Below are 20,377 nucleotides of genomic sequence, written 5' to 3' on the forward strand. Positions count from 1 at the left end.
CAGCGTGAGCAGGGGAGGGTCAGAGAGAGAGGGAGATACAGACTCTGAAATAGGCTCCAGGCTCTGAGCTGGCAGTCAGCACAAAGCCCGACGCTGGGCTCGAACCTACGAACCGCGAGATCATGACCTAAGTGAAAGTCGGACGCTTAACTGACTAAGCCACCCAGGCGCCCCTGTTGTGGTTCATTTTTAAATAATTCCAGCCTTGTTTCCCTCAGTCTTACTTCAGAGGGTAGTGTCAGAGGGTAAATGCCCAATTCCTTGCTGCAGAATTATTTACTTGTATACCATTATGCCCAAGCTAATATTTACATTCCTGGAAGTACACAAAATTTCTTGTATATATTTCAGGGGAAAAAAGTTAATAACTATCAAACATTTGTGGAAGTTTTTATGTTTTTTTTAAAGAATACTTGTTAGGTAAATTAAATAAATACAGTAAAAAATTGGCCAGTATCAAAGAAGATAGTTTGATAGGGCAATGTATCTTAGTTGAGCATTTGACTTTAAACTGTGGCTTTTAACTCTTTCAGCCCTGACATTGCCTTTTGTAATAAACACAGTGTTTCATAATATCCACATGAAATTTATGGTTAATAGAAACTACCTACGTGTGTAATTTCAAAAATATCACTATAAATGCCCTAACTGAACTATAAAGGAGAAACAAAATAATTCATAAAGATAATATATTTCTACATCTCTCATATTTCAACATGAAGATATTCCGGTGTATACACTAGAAAACAGAAAACATAATGAAATAGTCTCATAGCATTAATGTGAATTCAGAGCTACAAGTGCAAACTGATGGAAATGTATTCTATCAGCAGCTTATATGCCCCAATTGCATTACTAATGCCATTACCTATTTATCCTCCCTGCTCAGCACTTACCAGCAGCTAACACACTACAAAATATTTTTTTCTTTTTGTCTATATTTTGCTCCCTTTCTCTAATCTACCCAACCAACATAGATTAAACTGTAATTCTTTTTCTTTTATTCATTGCTTCTGTGCTTAATGCCTAGAGTGATATGGCAGATGATTAGCTCTATATAACCATCTGTTGGATAAGATTTGAAGAGGCTGCGATGGTAGGAGATTGCTATTTTGGTCAAAATTGGGTTGGTCATTTGCAGATATGTATTTTTGTTAGAAGCTTGTGTTGGTCATGATCATCTTTATTAGAATCTTTACTTAAAGACTTGAAAGTCTGTTGATATTTGTCCAAACTGTTTGTCAGAATTTTACCTGTCAAATAATTGAATACAGAACCTGTAACCTGAAGGGCATTTTTGCTAGTAGATTGGGATGTCTAGAGATTCTAGACATTATATAGCAAAATGAATGTATTTACATATTTCCTGGGAAGTATTGATTTACCATTGTTCTAGTAAATTGTAATTAATAAATCTTGAAATTAAAAGCAATATTGGTAATTTTCTCCTTCATTGTTGTTTACAGAGTGCTAAAGAAGAATTAATTAGGTGGGAAGAAGGTAAAAAATGGCAAACCAAAATAGAGGGAATTAGAAGCAAGTTAAAAGAGAAAGAGGGGGAAGTGCATATTCTAACAAAGCAGTTGAATACTTTGAAGGATCTTTTTGCCAAGTGAGTTTAAATTTAGCCCTAGTTAATTATTTATAAAGACTTTAATTGATCTGGAAGTTACATCGTTTTATTGTATTTGATAGTACATATTTGATGTCATATTTGAGAAATTTCATAGTTTAAATTATAGTTTATTATCTGTGATTCACTTTATTATCTTTAAAATATGTTTAAAATTATTTTAACAATTTATAAACGGAGTTTCCTATAATTTTGAAATAAGTTATAGCAATACAACAAGATCTAGTTTTTTTTTTATGTTGGTGTTGTAATTAGTAGTAAGCTTCAGTTAAATAAATTGAACAAGCAAACCAGTGAATTTTATATTTTCATAATGCTATATTGAATCCCACAGGGCTGATAAAGAGAAACTTACTTTGCAGAGGAAACTAAAAACAACTGGCATTACTGTTGATCACGTTATGGGAGTGCGAGCTTTGGAGTCAGAAAAGGAGTTGGAAGAATTGAAAAAGAGAAATCTTGACTTAGAAAATGACATATCATATATGAGGTAAGCTGTTATGTGAAAATGTGGGACCTTTTACAATGAAGAAATATTGACTGACCCAAAGAAACTGATGTAATGAGTGTGTATTATTTTATTTAGGCTTGGGTTCTGTTATCTTTTCCCATGTGAATTAAGATATTCTTGGTTCTTTGTATCTCACATAATTTGGACTGTATTCTTGAATTTACGAAAATTATGTTGTGAAACTTTGGATCTTGGTTAAATTCTATGGAAAATGGAGTATTTTTGTTTTCACAGGTGCTCTGGATAGGTTCAGGCCCCAAGTTCCAACCTGCTTTCTATGGGCTGTGGTTCCAATATCAGTTTTGTTTTCAAAGCCTTTACAGTCTTTTTGGATCTGTCCTGCCTGTGCCCCTCCCCATTGGAAGTCTGGTACACTGGCTGCCTTACATCTGTTAGTTCAGGTCTTTGAGCCTTTGCTACTGTAAGATCAGATTCGTGCACACACAATACGTGTGTATAACACTCACCTTCAGGTTTCAAGCAATGTTGTGTTCAGGCCAAAAAACACTAGAGGAAAAGGAAAGGTAAATTCCTGCCTGTTTACTGATACTTCCAATTCTGGTATACTGTCCCACTCTTTAAAATACTTACTTTTCGGGGCGCCTGGGTGGCTTAGTCGGTCAAGCGTCCGACTTTTGCTTAGGTCATGATCTCGGGGTTCGTGGGTTCGAGCCCCGCCTCGGACTCTGTGCTGACTGCCAGCTCAGAGCCTGGAGCCTATTTCAGAGTCTGTGACTCCCTCTCTCTCTGACCCTCCCCTGCTCACTCTTTCTCTCTCTCTCTCTCTCTCCTAGAAATAAATAAAACATTAAAAAAAAATTAAAATAAAATAAAATAAGATACTTACTTTTCAAAGTTCTCAAATAACTGTTCTGTGCATTTGGGAGAGACAAGATTGAGTGTGTTTACACCACTGTATCTAGAGCCAGACACCCTCCCTGCCCCCAGTGTTATTTCTCTAGCAGAGCCTTTGAAGTTGGTTTCATCATCTCTTTCCAAAGTATGTGTTAGGATAAAATCACAGTCATGCAGAGCACAATAAAATCATGTCTTAACAACTAAAACTGGGGGTGCCTGGGTGGGTCAGTCAGTTAAGCGTCCGAATTCAGCTCAGGTCATGATCTCACAGTTCATGGGTTCGAGCCCCGTGTCGGGCTCTGTGCTGACAGCTAGCTCAGAGCCTGGAGCCTGTTTCAGATTCTGTATCTCCCTCTCTCTGTGACCCTCCCCTGTTCATGCTGTCTCTCTCAGAAATAAATAAAACATTAAAAAAAAAACATTAAAACAAAAAACCTAAAACTGTAATTTTCTGTTTTATTCATTTCTTCTTTGATGAACTTAGATTAATTTTACAAAATTTGTTACTTCCTCTTCTACGTGATTACAAGCAATCCAGAATCATATTAATGATCATTTTCTAAGTGCAGTACCTACCTGTCATTTGGATATGGTGGATACTTAATGTTCTTAAATTTATCATTACTTTTTTTTTGTCTCCATTAATCTTTAAAAATTACCATTAGTGTTTCCTTATTAATGTCTGTGTTCATATACATATTAATGTTTTGTGAACTTTTTTTTTTTTAATTTTTTTTTTTTTTTTAATGTTTCATTTATTTCTAGGAGAGAGAGAGAGAGAGACAGCGTGAGCAGGGGAGGGTCAGAGAGAGAGGGAGTCACAGACTGAAACAGGCTCCAGGCTCTGAGCTGGCAGTCAGCACAGAGCCCGACGCGGGGCCCGAACCCACGAACCGCGAGATCATGACCCAAGCGAAAGTCGGACGCTCAACTGACTAAGCCACCCAGGCGCCCCATTGTGAACTTCTTTTAAAGGAACACACATGAATTTCTAACCTACATTCCATTCCCTTTTTTTTCCAAGTCATTGTTTCTTACATCCTTCAGAATTTTCCTTGATGGAGAAGAAAACTGTGATTGAAGAATTCTTTCTTTCAGCATCTATTTTGTAGTTACTGTCTGACCCTAGTAATGGCTCCTTCTCTTCCTTGTTTTTCTTGATCTAAACATGTGTTCAAAACAATGTGAAACCCTTCTATTCTCCTTTGCAGTTTTCACAGGTTCAAATATTTTAGTTTTGAAACCTAAAACTTTTAGAGGCTTAATTTTTTTCTAATAATGTGAACCTGTGTGGGCTGAAATAATTGGAGAACACTTAATAGAAGAGATTGAACTTGTCTTCTGTCTCAGTTCAACTGTGAATTTCTAAATTTCATGAATCAAATCTAGATATTAAAGGGAGGAAAGATGTTCCCAGAAAGCAGAACCCTAGCAGAGACATGGTGGCAGGGGTGAAGCTTTTATGTGGGTAGGGGTAGATACTTTTGTCTCAGTAAAGGTGGACTCCTGGACAATTAGGTTGAAAAGGTGTAATGGTGCCCGATTATGGAGGACTCTGTAGGCTATGCATGTGAGACTTGGAGTAACAGATTGTTACTTGGCACCACTAAGAGCCTTTTTTATATCATTGAGCTTCTTGAGAAGTATGTTATGAAATTATTATATAATGCTTTAAAAATAGTGGGTATTTTGGTTCATCTTACACAATTCCATATAAATAGATGCATGTTCTTTAAAGATGCTAATGTATTTCTGTAAATCAAAGTACACTTGTTAACTCATAGTTCAAAGGAGCCCTGAAGTGAACCCTCTGCAAAGGATCACTGTATAATCTAAATAGTCATGTCCTAATTTTTAAAAAATTTACAAGTTTTATAAAATTTAAAAATAAATACAGAGTTAACAAATACATTATATATTTTCTTATCTGTGTTTTAATACAGTAAAGCTGTGGAAAGTTGACATTTGAATAATAAAGAGTCTTGTTTTTTTTATCAAAGGACCCGCCAAGCTCTTCCTCGAGATTCTGTCATAGAAGATTTACATTTACAAAATAGATACCTCCAAGAAAAACTTCATGTTTTAGAAAAACAGTTGTCAAAGGATGCATATTCTGGACCTTCAGTAAGTGTACATCCTTTTGTTTTTCTGCTTTTAAAGTTTAACAGTGATACAAACTTCTACCTTTATCTGGCTGAAAACATTAAGCTTCTTCTTATGAATGCACTAAATCCAACTTTTATTTTTGCCAGGTAGTGATGTATGTTAACTTCTTTAATCCTTCTTAAGAATCTTAAGATTCTTCTGTTTTGCATAAAACTTTATTACAAATGGTTTCCAGAGGTTTTAAAGAAGTTATTTTGAGTTTTGCTGTGGCAAGAAGATATAGTTAGGTAAATTAGAAAAATATAGCATTGTTTCCATTCAAACATGTGATATATTTCTAGTTTTCCTTTATAAAAAAAATCATTAATAGAATTGTTTGTTATATCTTCCTTTAAAACAATGGTGTGTACATTTTTGTTATTTTTTTCTCTTTTCATGTTTCTTCTCTTCATTCTGCTTCAAGCAGAATCTGTTATGTGACACAACTACACTTTCCACCCTTTCCACCCTTGCTACCAGTGTTAATAAATACAGGCATAATATTTATCACAAAAAGAGCACTTTCCACAAGAACCAAAAAAACAAAAAGCAAACAAAAAAAAAAACGTAACAGTGTTCAGAATTAAAATGAGGAAGGGAGCAGATGCCAGTAACAACTTATATCATCAGGTACCTAAAAATACTCTGCGGTGTTACAGTAATGAAGAAAGACACACAACAGAAGATCTTGTAGATTCTGCAGAGTTAAATAAACCTGAGGCAAGACCACAAAATAAACCAAGTCCGTTTAGGTCAACTAATGTTACCTTGGCAGGCATTAAGTCCAATTTTGAAAATGAACCAGATCCTGAAATTGAGAAAATTAATGAGGACTGTTGTGAAAATAATAAACAGGAACATAAAAACCAGGAAGAGAATGAGCTAGGCAAGAATGATAAAGGAAAGGGACACATACCTGAAGATGTGAGTCACCACAATGACATGGATCCAGAAGGATCTGCCGGGAAGATGGTGATTGTGCCACAGGTGCTGCTGCGCTGACTCAGTGTGCTGACGAGGAAGCACAGGCAAATTCTGAAGGCGATGTGCCAGTCCAGCCACAAAATGAAGGGTCCCAGGTTTGAGTACATGGCAGTCCTGTGTTTGTTCCTTATAGCAAGTGGTAAACATATATGGTGCAAATGGAAATAAATTGTGTAGGGTTTGTGAAAAAATATTAACTATTCATGAAATGTGTCCTAAGTTCTAATTGATGAGTTCCTATAAAATTAAAGGTTATGCATTTCTTAATTGATTTTACGTTATTTTTTTCTTAACTGATTTTAGTACTCACTGTTTTACCACTGGTAGTTACTTAAAAAGTATTAGATAAGAGGATAACAAAAACCAGGCTCTTTAGAGGTGTTCATTTTGCCTTAGAAATTTCTAATTCAAGATGCTCTAAAATCTCATCACAAACTTTGATTACAGTGAATAATATCAGTAAAAATGTGTTATGATACTGGTCATCTTTTTGCCACGTATTTTTTAACAGTTACTTTTTTATGATGAATAAAAGGAGTTTGCATGTGTTGCTGTCTATGTTATATTAGGCTCTGTGCCGAGGTATAATTTTCACATATTTGCAGAGTATTGTTTCTGTTCTACATGGGAAGCCTGGAGCATGAGCAACATCTCTAGTGATGCAAAACCAGGATCTAAACACAGGTCTAACTGTACGGTTTATGATCTCTCCATGTGAACACTACTTTTGATCAGTTTACAGTGAAGTACAGACTAACACGTTTGTCTCCACTTGAAATCAAATAGAATTTATCTTCATTTTTTCCTTATCCTTTCCACCTAGATATTCTAGTCACCTAGGTTCTAAAAACAACAGTAGAAACAAACATTTAAATGACAAGAGAAAATGGGGGGTCCCTGGGTGGTTCAGTGGGTTAAGCTTCCAGCTCTTGATGTCTGCTCAGGTAGTGATCTCACGATTTGTGGGATCAAGCTCCACGTCAGGATCCATGCTAACAGTGCGGAACCTGCTTGGGATTCTCTCTTTCCTTTCTTTCTGCCCAACATGAATGAAAGTCACTTAATTCTTATGTCATATCTTTATCCAAATTCATAATGCTTCTTTTTCCCTTGATAATAAGTAACTGAAAAATTGAGGCTTCCACTGTGTGTGTCTTTAATTCCCATCCACTAAGAATTTGGTTTCCAGCACTATATCCCTTTCAACAGGATTCCTCTTCCATAAAAGAATTGGAAACCTCATAAAATTCATTATGCAAGAATTGTATTTATATTATCTTTACAGAATAGAGTTTCGTTAAAATTTGTTTTCCAGAAATTTAGAGAATTTCAACTAATTCTTTTTTTTGAGAATTATGGGGAAAAATGATCCGTATGTACTTACATAATTACATCCATGTTTTAGTGGGGAGAATGTATTAAAAAAAAAATCCTCATGTGAGATCTTCAGATAGAATTACTCTCTTCCGTGCTTGATTCTTAGTAAATGTTATGTCTATCAATCAGTGGTACCCATAAGTGTTTATCATTTGTTAGATCACTACCACAGACAGAAGAGATGAAGTGAAGGTGACAGAAAAGCTCAGGGACAGGGCATTCACTACAGATTTCCATGTCTGAAGAGGCCTTAAAAATGACCCCATCTTGTGCCTTCATTTGTAAGATGCAAAAATTGAGGACCTTGCAGGTGGCATGCAGGTGGCATGCTTTGCCTAGTTTTAACCTAAGAGTAGCAAAATCAGAATGGATACTTGGGTTATTTGACAGAGAGTGAGGATAAGCACAGACATATTCCTATGGTACAGACATTAACAAATATGTCTTTTGCACACAAGAAATGAACACACATTCCTTTGTACAGAGAAGTAAGGTGGACACATGCAATGTTTCTGTTAGTGTTCTGTGCCCTCAGATCAGAATCAAATAGCCTAGAATTTCTTTACTTTTCTATATTCTATATTTTGATGTCTTTAATTTCTTTTGTTTTTATTACCCAAGGGTAAATATATCAGAATGTGAAGTATTTAACCTACTGCTAGTTAAAAAGATGTTATAGAACCATGTATAATGGACATATTTTTATAACATTGCATTTTTTAAACTATAATGTCTGTGGAGTTATTGACTTGATAGTCTATCAAGCCAATAGAGAAAGGGACTGGGGAGGAGCTATGATGAGCATTTGCACAACATTGTTTCGTATGATGCTCATAAAAAGCATAGGAAGTGGGCAGTATTCTGCCCCCTTTATAGAAAAAAGTAATCAAGCACATATTTCTCTTTCAAATAACCTGTAGTTTAGAATGAGAAGTAAGAATGAATATATATAATAACCCAAGGTGGATTCGTGCCAAGAGAAATACAATATAGTGTTATTAGATTTCAGAGGAGGGAGTGATCACTTTCACTCAAGGAATGAAGAAGAGCTTTATGGAAGAGGGAAGCATTAAGGCACTTCTTTTGGAGGTTCATGTGTTAGTTTGCTAGGGCTGTTGTAACAAAGCACCACAGATTTGGTGGCATAACAAATTTATTCTCACAGTTCTAGAAGCCATTAGTCCCAAACCAAGGTATTGGCAGGGTTGATGACTTCTTTAACCTGTGAGGGAAAAATCTGTCCCAGGCCCTTTGCATTGGCTTGTAGATGGCCAGTTTTGCCCTGTCTCTTTACATTATCTCCCTTCTATGCATATCTCTGTGTTCAAATTTCCCTTTTTCATAAGAACATACTCCTACTGGGTTAAGGCCCACCCTAATAACCTTAACTTGAGTACCTCTGAAAAAGTCCTATATCCAAACAGGGTCATATTCTGAGGTACTGGGATTAGGACTTCAACATATGAATTTGGGGGTGGGGGTAGGATTTAGGGCATAATGTAAACCATAACAAATAATAGTCATATTTTACTTTTGGACTGGAAAAATTAGCACAAATTAGTTTAGTCTTAGCGTATACATGGAGACATTATATATGTGGACATTTTTAAGACATACTTCACTTTGCTTTTTATATTAAACTGTATTACCTTTTCTCCTGCAATTTATATATTCTAACTTCTTTATCTGGGGTCATTTTTTTAGAATTCTTTAATTTTCCATATTTTTGAGGAAGAATATTCCCTTTTAGCTAGTGTTTTCTTATCCAGTATGTCTTATATAACTATATTATTGAAACTTAAAAGTATTCCTAACTTTATTTTCCTGAAGACTTCAGGAATAGAGTCAGATGAACACTGTCAAAGGGAACAGGAGCTTCAGAGGGAGAACTTGAAGTTGTCATCTGAAAATATTGAACTAAAGTTTCAGCTTGAACAAGCAAATAAAGATTTGCCAAGATTAAAGGTAAATTTAATGTTCTTTAATTAAGAAATCTAAGGCCTGAAAACCTTTTCTCCCTCTTCATATTAGTCTATGAAGATGCCAGAAACTCAGATTCATAAAATACTGTGGTCGTGTCAAATTTTCTACATTTGTTCATGCAACAGTTATTTATTGAAAGCCTACTTTGTTGTCAGGTACTCTTCTAGGTCCTGGGAAACAGCAATCAAAACATTTCTTGCAGTCATAGAATTTATATTCTAGTGTGAAAGGCTGACAATAAATAAATGGCGGTATGTCCGTTGATGTTAAGTTGATGTTAAGTGGTAAGGACAAATGCATGGTTGGTATGAAAGGTGTGAGGGTGTGGGGGGGGTGGGTTGAGAGTGTATGGAATTGCTATTTAAATTAGGGTAATAGGAGAAGGCTTTCTTAATAAAATGATATTTTATCAGAGAGCTAGGGGAGAGGTTAGGAAGTGGGTCATACAGATACTGGAGAGTTCCAGACAACAGAAATAGCAAGTTCAAAGCCCTGAGGCAAGTGGATGGTTGGTATATTTCAATAACAATTTTCACTCTTAATTAGGATATTTCTTTATAAAATTAAGTCTTTAACTTTAAAAAAATTAGGATAATTATCTCTTTTAGGAATTTCATTGTGATGTTTATAAGATGTTTATTTTTGGTTTTCCAAATCTCATCCTATTTATGGGAATCTTTTTATCTTTTTGCTGCCTAATTGTTTCTGTTCTGTTTTCTAACCTAGAATATTAGCAATCTATTAATTCCACTGTAATGATATAATTATGTCCCGCTTCTAGAACATTCTGATTTTTACATTATTAGAACCGATACTATTAGTTCGGCTGCCCGTTTCTCTCTACCATCTGGATAAAGATCTATTTATGTCATTTTTGGGGTGGTTAAAATCAGAGTTCTAAAGCTCAAAGGGTGCCTGGTTAGGCGTCCAACTCTTGATTTTGGCTCAGGTCATGGTCTCACGTTTGTGAATTCAACTGCACTGACTACGGGGAGCCTGCTTGGGATTTCTCTCCTCCTCTCTCTGCCCCTTCCTCTCTTGTACACATATGTACACACACACTCTCTCAAATCATTTACAAAAAATAATTTATATTTATATAAAGGCAGTAATGTGGAAAATATTTCTTGAAATTTATATATAAAATATTCTTATGTTAATAGCCTTCAACATATGTGTTAGTTCAAAGTTCTTATTGCTGTAGAGACCTTCTTGTTCAGTTTGGCTATATAGTTGAAGAGAATAATACCTCAAATGAATTCTTTGCCTTTCCTTTTCAGTGGCTGTAACTATGTTAATAAACTGTTGTGTTTGCTTTAATCTTTCAGAATCAAGTAAGAGATTTGAAGGAAATGTGTGAATTTCTTAAGAAAGAAAAAGCAGAAGTTGAGCGGAAACTTGGCCGTGTTAGAGGGGTGAGTGTGTGAGAATATGCCATATATTTGTGTTGATTTCAGCGGTAATAAGCTGGAAATGAAAAAATCACCTGTCACACGTAACAAGCATTTTATTTCAACGGTACATATGTCATCTTTTTTCATTGCATTTCCCTTCACACCTTGAGAACATTTAACTTCTAGGAATCTTCCTTCTGTTCATTATGGTAACTACTCACAACTCCTTAGTCCAATTCTAACGTTTTATAACTATATTTTATGATTTCCATGGCAACTTCTTAGTATAATGCTCTGTAAATATGTTTCCCAGGTATTTTATTCTTGTGTTTTTCTTCTCATGTTATTTTGTATTCATTTTTTACAATGAATAAATGATGCTTATGAGGCCCAGGCCAAAGATTTAAACCCCTGTTGTTTTCACGTTAGCAAGGGGTACAAATGGAAGCAATGGCACCTGCTTCAGGTTCTGTCTCCTTCTCCCTCTGCCCTTCCCCTGCTTACACGCTGCCTCTCTCTTTCTGTCTCAAAAATAAACATTAAATTTTTTTAAACTAGGTTAACTTGATTTTTAAGTTAATTATGAAAATATAAAAATTATATGAGGTTATTCATTGTATAGTGTGAATACTGAATAAAATGCAAAAAAAGTAAGCAGATTATTTTACTCAACTATTAAACTATTTTATTTTAAAGCATTAGAAGTTAAGCTTCTTAATTGGTGACCTATCTTTATTGATAACTCTACACTAGGTTTTTTTTAACTTCAGATGTCTCTTGTATTTATATTGGACAAAAACTGAATTTCTAATCAATGGCTATTGTTAGAAAATCACCTCTATTCTGCAATTCAAATTTGGTAACTCATGAGCTCACAACTTTTCTTTTGTGGGTTTTTTTCATATAAAGGAAATTCTGGTAAACTAGAAAGAATATTAGCTAAATTGTATATTTAGGTTCTTAGCCTTATTCATTTGGAACATACATCAAATTTAGAGTATTTAAGCTGTTACTCATTAGCTACGTGACTAGGAATATCAAATTCTATGAGTCTAGATTTGCTTGTTTATTATTATAAAGACATAATAACTCCTATTGCATAGGAATTATAACTGTAATGATGAATACAAGTTTTGGCTTCAAATGTTAGGAATCAGCAATGAGTATAATAATGAGCCTGTTATGTTGTTGGTGTTTTATATTATGCTCTCTCAGATATTTAATTAAATACAAAGTTAATGTATTCTTTTGTAGTCTGGTAGAAGTGGAAAGACAATTCCAGAACTAGAAAAAACCATTGGTTTAATGAAAAAAGTAGTTGAAAAAGTCCAAAGGGAAAATGAGCAGTTGAAAAAAGCATCAGGAATACTGACCAGTGAAAAAATGGCTAATATGGAGCTGGAAAATGAAAAATTGAAGGTAATTTTTTTAAATATAATTTCTTATCAAATTGGCTAACATACTGTGAATACAGTGTGCTCTTGGTTTTGGGGGTAGGTTCCCATGATTCATTGCTTACATATACTACCCAGTGCTCATCCCCACAAGTACCTTCCTCAATGCCCATCACCCATTTTCCCCTCTCCCCTTCCCCCCCTCACCCATCAACACTCAGTTCTTTCTCTGTATTTAAGAGTCTCTTATGGTTTACCTCCCTCCCTCCATGTTTGTAACTATTTTTTTCCCCTTCCCTTCCCCCATGGACTTCAGTTAAGTTTCTCAATGTTATCATTTGCATAGAATGTTTTCACCATTGTAATTTCCTTTTTTTTTTTAATGTTTTAATGTTTATTAATTCTTGGGAAAGAGAGAAAGAGAGCAAGCAGGGGAGGAGCAGAGAGAGAGGGAGAAACAGAATCCAAAGCAGGCTCTAGGCTCTGAACTGGCAGCACAGAGCCCATGAACAGTGAGATTGTAACCTGAGCCGAAATCAGACACCCAACTGAGTGAGCCACTCAGGTGCCCAACATAAATTTCATTTTTTAAGGAAGATTTTTAAACAAACTCCTACTATTTAAAATGTTTTTAACAGATGCAGTAACTATTTTATATATACAGAAAAACTTGTTAGAGACAAGGCTAAGAATTAGAGTAGCTCCACTTGGTCATTTTATTATGTCAAGACCAATGGTTCTCACTCTGGCAGCATAAATACTTACCGGTGTCTATTTTCAAATATACAGATGCCGAAGCCCTGAAGCCTGACACTGATTAAGTTCTTTTGGGGTGGGTCGTAGCATAGGTGTTGTGATTTTAAATCATCAGCTCATTCTAACGTGTCGCCAAGGTTGGGAACCTCTACTCTAGATGACCTATATGAAAGGGAAAGCTTTAATTCTGTCAGAATCTCTAAAACTGCTTTGGATTAAGTCTTATGAGTTTATAGGATTGTCTTTTATTTCTTTATTCTGATAATGTATAATATATCTTTTACTAGGCTGAATTAGAAAAACTTAAAGTTCATCTTGGACGTCAGTTGAGCATGCGCTATGAATCCAAGACCAAAGGCACAGAGAAAATTGTTGCTGAAAATGAAAGGCTTCGTAAAGAACTTAAAAAAGTATGACTTTCTTTTCTGATTATAGTTACTTTTTAATGTTAATTAAGTAATATATATTTGAAAAATTTGGCGAAAATGTCTATTCAAAGCAAAGTAGATATTAAGAGATTTAGAAATTGTATCTTTATGGCTGCCATCCTTTCACTATGAGGAACATTGAAAATAAAAAATTAATTAAGAGGCAGTATAATGTAGAGGCCATACATCTGGGAGTCAGATCCTAGCTCTGTTACTTACTGGGTGTGGAAACAAAGAGAAACTACCAGCCCCTCTCTAACGTTCAATTTCCCCTTCTATAAAGTTGGGAATAATAAATATCTTTCACAGAGCTGCTGTGGGACTTAAGTGAGTTAATATTTGTGCACATGGCCTAGAACAATGATTGGTATAGAGTAAGGAATATATGAAACTGTTATGTTAAACAGTAAGATCCCTTTCTATTTAAGTTGTAAAATATATCCCTCGCCTCAGACAACTAGGTGTTGTTATTTATATGGATGATTCAGTGAAAAAACTGAACTTGAGATTTTTTAAAATAGTTACAATAGTGTCTGAATATACTGTGAGCCCAGAGTGGTAGTGTGCTTTGCATGGATGTTTACTAGTGGAAATAATTATGGTACTTACACAAAGTTTATGCTCATAGCTAGGCCTCTCGAATATTAGTGAAAACAAAACCTCTGAGTGTGCTAAGACATTAACTGTCCAATTATTCTATAAATACTACAATGACAAATGTAAAGTAACCAAACAAAACACATTTATTTACAATTTTTTATTTTTGAGAGAGAGAGTACGAGTCGGGGAGGGACTAAAAGAGAGGGGGACACAGAATGTGAAGCTGGCTCCAGGCCCCAAGCTCTCAGCCCAGAGCCTGATGTGGGGCTCAACTCAGGAAACATGAGATCGTGACCTGAGCCAAAGTTGGATGCTTAACCTACAGGGGCTATGCAGGTCCCCCAAAATGACAAATTTAAAGCAACCACTAGAGTAAAATACTTGCAAATGTATTTTTCTTTTTTTTTTAAATGTTTATTTATTGTAAGAATATACATGCATGAGTGGGGGAGGGGCAGAGGGAGAGAGATTCCCAAGCAGGCTTTGTACTGAAAGTGGGGTCAGTCTTACCAGTCGTGAACTCATGACCTGAGCCAAAATCAGGAGTTGGATGCCTAACTGACTGAGCCACCCATGTGCCCCGTAAATGTATTTTTCTAACCTGGTTTACATGATCTGTTGTTCTAATTATTTTGATCATACTGCTGTTTTAGAGTAAAGGAAACATTGGATTTTTGTCAGAATTTTAATCAGCATTTAGAGCTCTAGGTTACTTTTGTTTTCTAATTTGTGGTGGTAATTTTGAATATGTTGCATCTATGAGAACAGTATTGTTTTGTCATCGTGTACTAATTAGCCTTTAATAATAGGAGACTGAAGCTGCAGAGAAACTGCGGATAGCTAAGAATAATTTAGAGATATTAAATGAGAAAATGACAGTTCAACTAGAAGAGACTGGCAAGAGATTACAGTTGGCAGAAAGTAGAGGTCCACAGCTTGAAGGTGCTGATAGCAAGAGCTGGAAATCCATTGTTGTTACAAGGTAGGAACAAATAATTTATAATCTGCACAAAGTTTAATCAGTTCCAGTGCTGCCATTATTATTTCAAAAGAATAGGACACTATTCTGATTAACTTTGTTCTTTCCTGATGAATTGTTTGGTTGTTTGCTTTAACAGGATATTTTTGGCAGTGCCAGGACAGAAATTAAGTGTTTCTTCTTCTTTCAGACATTTACTGAATGTGGGTGGCAGGGGAGGGACAGAGCCGAGTTGGGGCTGAGGGTGTTGGAGCTGGATGGTTATCACGAAGCAGCTATCATCTATGAGCCTGGAACGATGGCGCCCAGATTCTTCTGGGGGCTGCTTTTCTCCAGCTACAACTCAACTTCTGCATTATATATTATATATTTTCTACCTCAAGTTATGAGCCAGGCACAATTCAGCTGTCTTGTCACAACCTGTGGCAGACTGGATCTGGGCTGTGCTGTAATTTTGGACTTCTGTTGTGGGAAGTGTGTTCTTCAAATAGCCCTGACAGATGAATTCAGTGGCATCTTCAGTGTCTCACTGGCCTCTGCTTTCTGGCACTAAACTCTCTCCCATCCTGTGAACCTTTCCTATATGTGTGATTCCTGCCTGTCACATAAACTGTGTAGCTGTCACAGAGGTGTTAGGAGTAAACATTCATGTTTATTGTCACTTTCATCATGGGTAGTTCATGACTCTAATGAGTCCATAAAAGGCTTTGGTGTCATTCTCATTTCCAATCTTAAGTAGATGCTTCCAGAACTATAGAAGCCAGAAACCAATGAGATCCTACCCATGTGTTCCCATTGAGTTCATCCTGTATGAACTTGTGTACCTTACATCGGCTGGTCCCATTTCAAAAGGCAAACTCTTTTTTTTTTTTAATTTTTTAAATGTTTATTTACTTTTGCCAAAGAGAGTGCAAGCGGGGGAGGGGCAGAGGGAGACACAGTAGCTGAAACACGCTCCAAGACACAGGGGTCGAACTCCAAACGGCAAGATCATGACGCTCAACCAACTGAGCCATGCAGGCACCCCAAGGTAAACTTGTTTTCATCTTACCATATTTCATAGAGTTCTTTATGTCCACACATCTCCAGTCTCCCCTTAAGTGTCTACCTTTAGTTTAGAGGGGTGGGTCGGCAGTCACCATCACTCCAAGTAGGATGGGAGCCTTAGCACTGTGAAGCCACAGCAAGTCCCTCCTGGGTCTGCCCCACTGTCTGTACCCTGTCAACCAACTCTAAGGAGACAGGTCATGCAGGCAGGTTAGAGGGCAGCCCAGATGGCCAGGCAGGACCTAGAGAAGCATCCTTGGTTCCTAACACAATATAGAGAGTGCTCAGAATCCCCTCTCCCCCTCCCGCCTGAGCTCTCTTAACTCTGTTAGAGGGCCAGTATGAGGGTAAAAGGAAGTTGTGGGTGATATTATTGGGGAAAAGGGGTCTCTTTGGTCTGCCTGGACCCCAGCTGAGGTGCTCAACCAGCAATTCTTATCAGTTGATTTCCTGGTTGGTCCTTTATTTCCTTCTACAATCACATGTAGACTCAGAAGGAATTTTGAGTTAGAGATTTTTTCAGCAGACAGTATGCTCAGTGCATAGTACTATATGCCAGACTCTCTGCCTCACGTTAGGTATGTCTCTAAAAGGCTGACTTTTGTTCCAGTGGAGCCAGGTTGTTTCCATGGCTTTAGAAATACCTAATTCTCACTGTGACCTTAAATACATTACATCTCTTCTGTGAGTTCAAGTGTTGTTATTTTTTAATCTATAGAGATAATCGTCCCTGTCATTCCTTTTCTAAAGAGGGCTCTGTGAAGCTTCAGAAAAGATTAGGGTTTATAAGCATTTGAGAGGGATGATAATTTAACCGTATTGAAGATGACTTTGCCTTTTACGTAATTTGTGCTTTTAATCTGTGCACTGTATATAGGTAAGTGACTATAGGGTAGCCCTTCAGTAAAGTTATGTAAATCCTGTAGAATCCACCTGACAGAGTTAAGGCTAATTCTATCTGATCCTTGACCTCAAGAACCTCCCTAAATCCAAAAAAAAAAAATAAATTACTTACTAAGATATGCAGCTGGGATTATACACCCACCTCAGTAAAGCATCTACAGAGGTCTTCTGGGACCCATGACACATTAGATCTCTCTCATGCCTGCAGTCTTCACAGATGCTCTATTTACTCAACAGACCAATGATATCTATTGTTACCAGGCCTTATACTGAGTGCTAAGACAGGCTGGGTGATGCCAAAGCTATCACATAGGGGATGATCAGAGAAAATTGGGTGGCACTTGAGCAGAGAATTGAATGAAGGAGTAAGCTTCTGGTGTTTCACCCCTTTGGTGGAGTCTGTCAGGTTAAGAACACTCCTTTTTGATCATAGTTTCTCAGATTTATTAAAAACTATTTGAATGTACTGAAATCATAATTTCTGTTCTTCATAGTGTCCTTACCTGATTTTGTTGCCAAAGCATTCTTTTTCTTTTTTCTAGGAAAGTTTGATTATAAGCATTGTCTCCCTTTAAGGTGGTAATGATATGCTTGTAAAATCATTTTGCCTCTATGTTTTGAAATTTTGGGGGCACCTGGGTGGCTCAGTTTGTTAAGCATCCGACTTCAGCTCAGGTCATGATCTCATGGTTCGTGGATTCGAGCCCCACGCTGGGCTCTGTGCTGACAGCCAACTCAGAGCCTGGAGCCTGCTTCAGATTCTGTATCTCCCTCTCTCTCTGACCTTCCCCTGCTCACGCTGTCTCTCTATCTCTCAGAAATAAAAACATTTAATATATATATATAAAATTTTCTTTTGGATTCTAGATTTTTCTTTCGAAATATTGGTCATTTCTTTAAAAGTTACAGATCTATTCAAGCTTTGTCATGTGCCATTTTCTCACACATGCTTTTGCATGTTTTTCCTCTCCCAATAGTGTCCTTTTGGTTTTGCTCTACCTGGGTACTTCTTTTTGTGTGCTTCTGTGTGGGTATACATGGTGTCTGTCTGAACCGCTTAAATTTGTGATCTGACACTAATTTGCATATTTCTGACACTACCCAATACTACAGAATTTGATAATCTGATGAATTGCACTGCACTACTTTTTGTTTTGTGACTGAAAAATACTAATTGTAATCTTTTTGATAGTGATCGAACAGGATCCATCCTTGTTTATAACCTTGGAAAATACCTAAATATTCCATTTTAAAATTGGCTTGTTAATCAGGGATATTTATCCCTTGTTGTCACCTAATGCTAAATAAATATGCAGCAGTAAAAGATTTGACTAGAAAGAGCAGCATAAGATAGTCTGTTTTTTTTAGTGCAGTAACTGGAACTGGCTTTTAAATCAATGAGAATAATTTCATGTCTACACTATTTTTCTTTACTTTTAGAATGTATGAAACCAAGTTGAAAGAATTGGAAACTGACATTGCCAAAAAAACGCAAAGCCTTACTGATCTTAAACAGCTTGTAAAACAAGCAACAGAGAGGGAACAAAAAGCTAAGAAATACACTGAAGACCTCGAACAACAAGCAAGTAATTTTTCTTTACATGAGAAAACAGTGCATTACATCTCAAGCCACTCCTTGGCATTATCTTACATATATAAAAATGAACTCTTGGGGCACCTGGGTGGCTCAGTTGGTTAAATGCCCTCAGGTCATGATCTTGCAGTTCATGAATTTGAGCCCTGCATGGGGCTCTCTGCTCTCCGTGCAGAGCCTGCTTCAAATCCTGTTCCCCTCTCTCTCTGCCCCTCCCCTGCTCACACTCTCTCTCAAAAATAAACCTTTTCAACATTTTTTTTAAAAAAAAGAACTCTAATTCTTCCCCTCGAAGGCCCCTCTAAGTGAATGGCAGCACCATTCAACCCTTTAAGCCAAAAACCTTAGATTATCAATTCCTTCTTTTACACCCCCATCATTTTCATTAAATGACATTAGCTTTTATTTTCAAAATAAGTCTCAAATTTGACATCTCAGCACCTCCAACACTGTCTAGTCTAAGCTACTCTCTCACACGTTGTTTAGAATACTCTTTACCAAAATATTCTCATAGCTCTCTCTGATGAAACGGAGGCTCCTCATACCTTCCTTAGCCCTTCATCTACCTTCCATGGCTCTCTATCCTCTTACCCTAAGTTATTCTTCTTGATAGTCCTCCCTTCCTCTGGCACATGACTATATCCTCAGTGTCTGGGCAAGCAGTACTCAGTAACTACTGAATGATTAGTGAATAGAAGACCATAGATATGTGCTCATATGTACTTTTGGAAATTCAAACTTTCAAGATGCTTTACTGAAAATATATACCTTTCTAAAACCTTGTGTTTCCACATCAAACTTTGCTAACTTTTCATTGTGCCCAAAGATTGAGATTCTCAAACATGTTCCTGAAGGTGGTGAGACAGAGCAAAGCCTTCAACGGGAGCTTCAAGTCCTAAGGTACATTATCTGTTCATATGACTACCGTTAAAATCTTTTGATATAACCAGGTTTGCTATATCTAGAGATTAAGATTTTTCAAACTTGATGCCTAAAAGGTTTTTCAGTCTTATTTCATCCTTCTAATGCCAATTACTCGTTTACATAATAGATGCTGGATTAAAAAAAAAAAAGGGTAAACCAGATAATTTGCCCAGAGGTAAATAATTAATGAAAGAAAAAAATGACTTATTTTCAGGGCTCTGTGTAGAACACTCTCACAAGGTTCCTCCGACAGGAAAACTCTTAAAAATGACATCAGATCAGACTTGATGAAACATGAAGAATTTTCATTCTTTAATCTCAGTTTGAGAATGGTAGAATAAATGTTTGCCTTTATAATGGCAGCAAGTTACAAGCAATGTACGTCACACAGTTCATAAGAAATACTTGTATTTTGCGAAGCATGTCTGGTTTTTGTTGTTTTAATACATAATCATTGTTTTTAACACATAATCATTGTGTTCTAGATTAGCTAACAGACAGCTGGAAAAAGAAAAAGCAGAATTGATCCATCAGTTAGAAGTTAACAAAGACCAAAGAGGAGCTGAAAGCACCATATCTGGTAAGGTACTTTATAACATACTTAAATCATGTGAGCTAACCCAAGTTTTTAATTAGGGTTTGCCTTTTTTATTTATTCAAATTTCTGATGACTGTCTTCCTATAAAATCAAATCGCTGGTACAGGTTTTTAGAGCTCTTTCCTTCTTGGCAACAATAATGTTCCCATTGAATCCTTTGATTTGTTGTTTATAAATGTTTAGTAGCAGTGCTCAAGTGTTTTTCTCTTTGTGTTCCAAATGGGTGTTACACTTAATCATGATACAGTGCTAAGCAATGAATACTAGGT

The 20,377-nt window shown here is 36.3% G+C and overlaps 1 protein-coding gene across 1 annotated transcript in view; it reads left to right on the forward strand.

The window, feature by feature from the left end:
• The window catches only part of CEP290 (centrosomal protein 290), a 91,245-nt gene that overhangs the window by 66,805 nt on the left and 4,063 nt on the right, over positions 1 to 20,377 (forward strand). Inside the window, exons 41-51 of the mRNA XM_077772266.1 lie at positions 1,467 to 1,612; positions 1,968 to 2,123; positions 5,003 to 5,126; positions 9,339 to 9,473; positions 10,820 to 10,906; positions 12,140 to 12,304; positions 13,323 to 13,445; positions 14,873 to 15,045; positions 18,433 to 18,574; positions 19,413 to 19,486; positions 19,996 to 20,090. Coding sequence (XP_077628392.1) covers positions 1,467 to 1,612; positions 1,968 to 2,123; positions 5,003 to 5,126; positions 9,339 to 9,473; positions 10,820 to 10,906; positions 12,140 to 12,304; positions 13,323 to 13,445; positions 14,873 to 15,045; positions 18,433 to 18,574; positions 19,413 to 19,486; positions 19,996 to 20,090 — 1,420 coding nt within the window. The remainder of the gene's footprint in view (positions 1 to 1,466; positions 1,613 to 1,967; positions 2,124 to 5,002; positions 5,127 to 9,338; positions 9,474 to 10,819; positions 10,907 to 12,139; positions 12,305 to 13,322; positions 13,446 to 14,872; positions 15,046 to 18,432; positions 18,575 to 19,412; positions 19,487 to 19,995; positions 20,091 to 20,377) is intronic.

The sequence above is a fragment of the Crocuta crocuta genome, unplaced genomic scaffold, assembly GCF_008692635.1.
Source record: "Crocuta crocuta isolate KB4526 unplaced genomic scaffold, BGI_CrCroc_1.0 scaffold216, whole genome shotgun sequence".
Classification (NCBI taxonomy): Eukaryota; Metazoa; Chordata; class Mammalia; order Carnivora; family Hyaenidae; genus Crocuta; species Crocuta crocuta.